Here is a 7,331-nt window from a genome sequence, read left to right as displayed (position 1 = left end):
CGTGTCCCCTCCGTGCCGTGGATGCCGGGATAAGGAGATGTGGGCTGGGATTTTGGGGCTTTTGGGGCAAAAAGAGGATGGTGGGGGGATGATGTACCCGGAGCGCAGGGGGTGATGGGGGGGGTAATGCTGGGATTGGGGTGGGCTCAGAGCCCCCCGAAACCTTCGTGAAAGTCTCAAAACACCCCAGGATGGGGTCTGGGACCGCCGAGGGGCTGATGGGAGCCCCGGTTATGCAAATTAGCGCCGGTGCGTCAGCGAGGGGCGGGGTTAGCCCGGGAGGGGCGGGGCTGAAAGAGCGAGCGCTGATTGGCCGCGAGGCGAGCAGTGATTGACAGCGGGGCGGGCAGCATTAACGCCACTGCGGGGCGTGGCTCTCAGTGATTGACAGTGGGGCGGGCAGCATTAACTCCACTGGGGTGTGGCTTTCAGTGATTGACAGTGGGGCGGGCAGCATTAACTTCCCTGAAGGGCGTGGCTCGCGGTGATTGACAGAGGAGCGGGCATCATTAACTCCACTGGGGGCGTGGCTCTCAGTGATTGACAGGGGGGCGGGCAGCATAACTTCCGCGAGAGGCGTGGCTCGCTGCGACTGACAGCGGGGCGGGCAGCATTAACTCCACTGGGGGCGTGGCTCTCGGTGATTGACAGGGGGGCGGGCAGCATAACTTCCGCGAGAGGCGTGGCTCTCGGTGATTGACAGCGGGGCGTGGCCAGCAGTGAAGCTGGATTGGCACGGGGAGGGGTGGGGTTTGCTGTATAACGAGCGATGATTGGCTGCGGTTGGTTGATTGACGGCGGGTGTGTTGTTTGCGCGCGGCGCGGCGGGGGCGGGGCCGCGGCCGGGCCCGGGGGCTCGGGGGGCGCTGAGGGGACCCTGAGGGGACCCTGAGGGGGCACCGAGGGGACACGGAGGGGACAGCGGGGCCATGCGGCTGCTGCGGTGCCTCGGGAAGCGCGCGGCGCTGGCCGGCGTCCCCACCTACATCGAGCACTTCAGCAAGTTCTCGCCGTCGCCGCTCTCCATGAAGCAGTTTCTGGACTTCGGTAAATAAAGGAAACCCCCCACGGCCCAGCCCCGGGACCCCCACCCTGCTCCGGCACGGGGACCCCCGGTGTGGGGGCGGTGCTCGGGGGAGGGAGCTCCACGCACACCCCCGGGAATTCCCGACCCCTTCCTGGGAATTCCTGCCCCCCCTTCCCCTGGGAATTCCTGCCCCTCCTCCCGGGAATTCCTTCCCACACCCCCCCGGGAATTCCTGTCCCCCTCCTCAGGGAGTTTTTCCCCTCCCCACCCCGTAAATCTGGGGGCTCTGCCCCCTCAGTGGGTCTGTGGGTAACCCTGACCCCCCAAAGATTCCGTTGTTGTTGGGGTGAGGGGATTTAACAGCACCCCCCGGGTGAATAAGTGGGGTCGGAACGTGGTTTCCTCATAGGCCACTTTTGGGGGTGTCCCCTCTGCCCCCCAGACCCCCTCACTGGGGGCACATCCTGACACCCCCCCTGTGAGGGACCCCCGGCCCTGCACCAGCCTGGCCCCCCCAGGTGGGCAGCTGGGACCCCCCAATGTCCCCAGGGATGGGGATGTCCCCCCATGGCTGCCACCCAGCCTGGCCCTCTCTTGTCCCCTGCTCCCCAGACAGGGGCTGGGGGCTGCACCCTGGGTCCCCCCAGCCCCATCCCAGTGTCCCTTGTCCCCAGGGATCTGCTCCTCCAGGCCTTTGGGGTCAGCTGTGCCCCCCCTGCACAGCTCCTGGCTGGGGACCCCTGGGCCTGCTCTGGGTTCTGCTGCTGGCCCAGCTCCTTCTCCCCTCCCAGCTGCACTCGGGGGTCTCCCAGCCCCAGTTTGGGCTGTTCTGGGTGCCCCACCCAGTGGGCTGAGCTCTGTCCTCCCCTCAGCCCTCCCTGTCCCCCGCGGTGTCCCCCAGCCCTCACGCCTTCTCCAGCCAAGCAGGACCTGCCGCTGTCCCCTGTCCCTGCTGCCAGAGGGGTGGCTCTGGGGGGCTCACCCGTGTCCCTCCATGTCCCTGTGTGTCCCCAGGCTCCAGCAATGCCTGTGAGAAGACCTCATTTGCCTTCCTGCGCCAGGAGCTGCCCGTGCGCCTCTCCAACATCATGAAGGAGATCAACCTGCTCCCGGACCGGGTGCTGCGCACGCCCTCCGTGCAGCTGGTGCAGAGCTGGTCAGTGTGGCCCCTGGGAACGCGGGGACAGTGCCACGGGGCTGATGGCACTGCCAGCCCTGCTCCTGGGCAGCTGGCACTGGGACCTGCTGCTGGGGGTGCCACCAGTGCCGCTCACCTGGGGTCCCACTGCCACAGGTCCCTCCACTCACCTGGGGTCTCACTGCCACTGGAGTCCCTTTATTGTCACCCTCCTGGGTCCCCTGCACAGCTCCTGTTGCCACCGTGGCTCCTGTCACCGCCCAGGGAGTTCTGTTGTCACCTCGCCTTGTGTCCCACAGCTGTCACCAGCTGTCCTCCCCTGCTGGCACGGGGGGCACACAGGGAGGGGTGACAGGCAGGGCACTCCCAAGCTGGTGCCACCCCTTGGGTGACACGGGCTGCAGGTCCTTTAGGGACACTCCTGTGCCAGCGGGCTGTCCCCAGCCAGCGGGGGGGACACCAGTGTCACCTGCTCCCTGAAGGGGCCACAGGATGTCCCTGTCCTGGGTGCTCTGAGTGTCCCTTTAAGTGCCATGTCCCCGTGGCAGTGCCAGCAGTGTGACACTTCTCTTGGCCACCACGTGACACGTTGTTTGTCCAGTGTCCTGGGCCGCTGCCAGCGGGATCTGGCCGTGCCAAGGGGTCAGGCCGTGCCAGGGGGTCTGGCCGTGCCACCCCCATCACAGCCCCAACCCCATCAAAGGGGCCCTGTCCCCAGCTGTCCCCAGGTGCCAGCAGTATGGTGGGACAGTGACCCCTGGTGCAGCAGATTTTGGGGTGGGGGGCCTGGGCTGAGGGGTGCTGCCCCCTGGCCCTGTGTGGTGTCACAGGGGCTGTCCTCTCAGTTTGGGGGTGCCAGCTGTGGGTGTCCCCCCAGGTATGTGCAGAGCCTGCTGGACATCATGGAATTCCACGACAGGGACCCCGAGGACCAAGCCACGCTGGGACAGTGAGTCAGGAGTGTCGTTGTCCCCATTCCCGGGGTGTCACCTCCTCCCAGAGCCGCGCTGGTGTCACCCAGGGCCATCCCGAAGCGCCCCCACTCCGGTGCCACTGGAGCCACTCCGGGTTTTCCAGCACCCCCGGCTCTTGGGGAATCCCGGCCTGGATCGGGGCTGTGCCCGGAGCGGGTGTCCCCAGCGCCGGCCCTGTCCCCGTCCCCAGGTTCACCAACGCGCTGGTGACAATCCGGAACCGGCACAACGACGTTGTCCCCACCATGGCACAGGGGGTGATCGAGTACAAGGAGACGTACGGGGATGACCCCGTGTCCAACCAGAACATCCAGTACTTCCTGGACCGCTTCTACCTGAGCCGCATCTCCATCCGCATGCTCATCAACCAGCACAGTGAGGGGCTGGGGGCCTGCCCGCCCCGGGGGGGGTCCTGGCTGGCCCCCAGAACTGGGGTGTCCCCAGGACCCCCCAGAGTGTCCCCAGGGGTCTGTCCTGAGGGTCCTCCCAGCGCCAGGGGTCTGTTCTGAGTGTCCCCATCATCACTGGGTGTCCCCAGAGTGTTCCCCCATCCCCAGGGGTCTGTCCTGAGGGTCCTCCCAGCCCCAGGGGTCTGTCCTGAGGGTCCCCATCATCACTGGGTGTCCCCCCCATCTGCAGGGGTCTGTCCTGAGGGTCCTCCCAGCCCCAGAGAGCTCCCCAAAGTCTCTCTCCCCAAGGTTCTCCCTGCCCCAAGGATCCCCTCCTAACCCCAGGAGTCTGTCCTGAGAGCCCCCATCATCACTGGGCGTCCCCAAAATGTCCCCACCAACCGCAGGGATCCTGTCTTGGGCATCTCCCTGGTGTCAAATGTTTCCCCCCACAGCCCCGGGGTGCCCTGGGGGTGTCCCTGGGGTGACCCCAGCTCGTTGTCCCCTCCCCAGCCCTGCTCTTCGATGGCAGCACCAACCCCGCGCACCCCAAACACATCGGGAGCATCGACCCCCACTGCAACGTGGCCAACGTGGTGAGAGGTTGGTGGGGTCTGGGGGGGTCTGGGGTCCCACCCCACAGCATCTGGGGGCAGTTTGGGGGGTGGGGGCTGCTTGAACGCCCCCCCTGGCACCACTCATGTCACAGGTTTGGGGTGACCTCAGCCACACTGTCCCCTGAGCTGTGCAGTCGCTGCAGGACACCCCGAGAATGTCCCGGGAATGGGGAATGTTTGGGGGTGGGGGGACCCCAAAGGCTGCCCCTCTTGGTCCTGGGGGCGCTGAGCCCTCTGTCCCCATCTTTGCCAGATGCCTACAACATGGCCAAGCTGCTGTGTGACAAATACTACATGGCCTCACCCGAGCTGGAGATCGAGGAGGTCAACGGTGAGGGGACAGTGGCAGTGAGGTGACAGGGGCTGAAGGGACAATGGGGGCCTGGGCAGGGGGATCATGGGTGCCTCCTTTGGGGTTGGGGGTTCTCAGGTGCCTCCTTTGGGGTTGGGAATTCTCAGGTGGCTCCTTTGGGGTTGGGGGTTCTCAGGTGCCTCCTTTGGGGTTGGGCATTCTCAGGTGCCTCCTTTGGGGTTGGGCATTCTCAGGTGGCTCCCTTGGTGTTGGGGGTTCTCAGGTGGCTCCTTTAGGGCTGGGGACCCTGGGGCAGGGGGTTTCTGTGTGGCTTGTTCTGGGTTGAGGGTCCCTATTCCAGGGGGTTCTCAGCTCCTTTAGGGTTGGGGCATCCTTGGCTTCTCTAGGTTTGGGGGTCCCTGTGGTGGGGGGTTCTTGGGTGACCCATTTAGTGCTGGGGCAGCTTTGGGGTCAGGATTGTCCCCACCAATCCCAGTGTCCCCCCTGCCCAGCCTGCAACGCGGAGCAGCCCGTGAGCATCGTCTACGTCCCGTCCCACCTGTACCACATGCTCTTCGAGCTCTTCAAGGTAGCCCAGCCCTTTGGGGGGGTCTGGGGGGGCTCTGGGGGACCTCCTGACCCCTCCCCGGGGCTCTGTGTCCCCAGAATGCCATGAGAGCCACGGTGGAGAGCCACGAGAACAGCCCCCAGCTGCCGGCCATCAGGGTGATGGTGGCCCTGGGCCAGGAGGACCTGTCCATCCGGGTGAGGGACCCCAGCCCTGTCCTGAAGGGTTTGGGGACCTGTCCATCAGAGTGAGGGACCCCAACCCTGTCCTGAGGGGTTTGGGGACCTGTCCATCCGGGTGAGGGACCCCAGCCCTGTCCTGAGGGGTTTGGGGACCTGTCCATCCGGGTGAGGGACCCCAGCCCTGTCCTGAGGGGTTTGGGGACCTGTCCATCAGAGTGAGGGACCCCAGCCCTGTCCTGAGGGGTTTGGGGACCTGTCCATCCAAGTGAGGGACCCCAGCCCTGTCCTGAGGGGTTTGGGGACCTGTCCATGTGGGTGAGGGACCCCAACCCTGTCCTGAAGGGTTTGGGGACTTGTCCATCAGAGTGAGGGACCCCAACCCACCCTGAGGGGTTTGGGGACCTGTCCACCCTGGGGAGGGACCCCAGCCCACCCTGGGGGCTGCGGGGTGTGGGGAGGGGGCGCAGGGACGGGGTTGTCACCCGCTGTGGTGTCCCCAGATGAGTGACAGGGGCATGGGGGTGCCCCTGAGGAAGATCGAGCGGCTCTTCAGCTACATGTACTCGACAGCCCCCACCCCCCAGCTGGGCTCTGGGGGGGCCCCCCTGGTACGTGACCCCCCCCCAGGGGCAGGGGGCTGCGTGGGGAGGGGGGGGCTGCAGCTCAGGGGGGTTGGGGGCGTTTGAGGGGGGCTGGAGTGGCCTGGGAGTGTTTTGGGGGTGATTGGGGTAGGCTGGGGTGGCACTGGGAGTTTGGGCTTGGCCTGGCACCTTTTGGGGACATTTGGTGGATGGCTTGGAAGTGTCGTGGGGATGCTTCAGTTGGCCTGGATGTGATGTGGGGAACCTTGGGGGTGGCAGGGGGAGCCTTTAGGGTGGCATGGGGACACTTAGGGGTGACAGTGGGATCCTTTGGAGTGTCATGGGGACACTTTGGGGTGGAATGCAGACACTTTGGGGTGGCATGGGGACCCTTTATGGCGGCATGGGGGTGGCAGGGTCCCCCTGTGGCCATTCTGGACCCCTTTGACAGTGCCACCATGCCCACTGGCAGTGCCAGGGACACTCCTGGCGTGCCCTGGGGATGCCCTGGGGGTGCTCCCCCAACCCTGGGACCCCCCACCCCAATTCCCTGCCCCCCCAGGCCGGCTTTGGCTACGGGCTGCCCATCTCCCGCCTCTACGCCAAGTACTTCCAGGGGGACCTGCAGCTCTTCTCCATGGAGGGCTTTGGCACCGACGCCGTCATCTACCTGAAGGTGGGTGCCTGTCCCCAGATTGACCCCGGGGAGGGGCTGGGGACCCTCGCTGAGCCCCCCCGTGCCCCCCAGGCGCTGTCCACGGACTCGGTGGAGCGGCTGCCCGTGTACAACAAGTCGGCGTGGCGGCACTACCAGGCCAGCCAGGAGGCCGGGGACTGGTGCGTGCCCAGCACCGAGCCCAAGAACACCTCCACCTACCGCGTGCCCTGAGCCCCCCCCGGGCTCCCCCCGGCCACCGGGACCCCTCAGCCGCACCCACGAGGGGTCCCCGAGCGCCCCCGGGGGTGATTGGGATCCCGGCTCTTTGAGCTCTTCTCGGGAAGTGTGGGACGTGGGCGTGTCCTGGTGTCCCCGCCTTGGTGGCACTTAGGGACGGAGCTGGGGGGGTTGGAGCAGCGCCTGTTGTTCCCTCATTGCCCCCCCCCAAAGCTCCCAGCCGCCCCAGGGGTGCCCCCATCCCAGCAAGGGACTGGTCCTGTCCCAGTAGGACCAGCAGCACTTCCCTGCACCCACAGCCCTGATGGGGTTGGGGGGACCTGAGCCCCCCTCCCTCCCTCCCTCCCTCCCTCCCTCCCTCCCTCCCTCCCTCCCTCCCTCCCTCCCCACGTTCCTGTCCCTGCTCCCCCTCTGTTATTGCACTACTGAGCTGTCCCCACCCCCCCCACTTGCTGTGACCTGTTCAAGCCCCCCCTCCCATTCCCCAAATTCCTCCCCAGACCCCTCCCCACTGTCAATAAATTGGATGTTGACTGAACCCCTGTGGTGGTTTGGGGTCCTGGTGCCTCAGTTTATCCCCGTCCAGCCTTGGGAGGGGGCTGAGGCTTCAGTCCCGGGGTGGCACTTGGGGACAGGGGGCCTGGGGCGCTGCTCTGTGCCCCCCAGTC

The 7,331-nt window shown here is 66.3% G+C and overlaps 1 protein-coding gene across 1 annotated transcript; it reads left to right on the top strand.

The window, feature by feature from the left end:
- Positions 1 to 894: 894 nt before the first annotated feature.
- Positions 895 to 7,201, top strand: PDK2 (pyruvate dehydrogenase kinase 2). Its single transcript, XM_036398813.2, has 11 exons — positions 895 to 1,047; positions 2,042 to 2,183; positions 3,043 to 3,114; positions 3,330 to 3,514; positions 4,042 to 4,131; positions 4,399 to 4,476; positions 4,950 to 5,026; positions 5,104 to 5,202; positions 5,688 to 5,795; positions 6,331 to 6,444; positions 6,517 to 7,201. Exons 1-11 carry the CDS (start codon positions 930 to 932, stop codon positions 6,655 to 6,657), a joined length of 1,224 nt encoding a protein of 407 aa, XP_036254706.1. The 5' UTR covers positions 895 to 929; the 3' UTR covers positions 6,658 to 7,201.
- Positions 7,202 to 7,331: the final 130 nt, after the last annotated feature.

The sequence above is a fragment of the Molothrus ater genome, chromosome 27 (assembly GCF_012460135.2).
Source record: "Molothrus ater isolate BHLD 08-10-18 breed brown headed cowbird chromosome 27, BPBGC_Mater_1.1, whole genome shotgun sequence".
Taxonomy (NCBI): domain Eukaryota; kingdom Metazoa; phylum Chordata; class Aves; order Passeriformes; family Icteridae; genus Molothrus; species Molothrus ater.
Note: the sequence above shows the minus strand (reverse complement) of the source record. Positions and strands in the feature narration are given on the sequence as shown.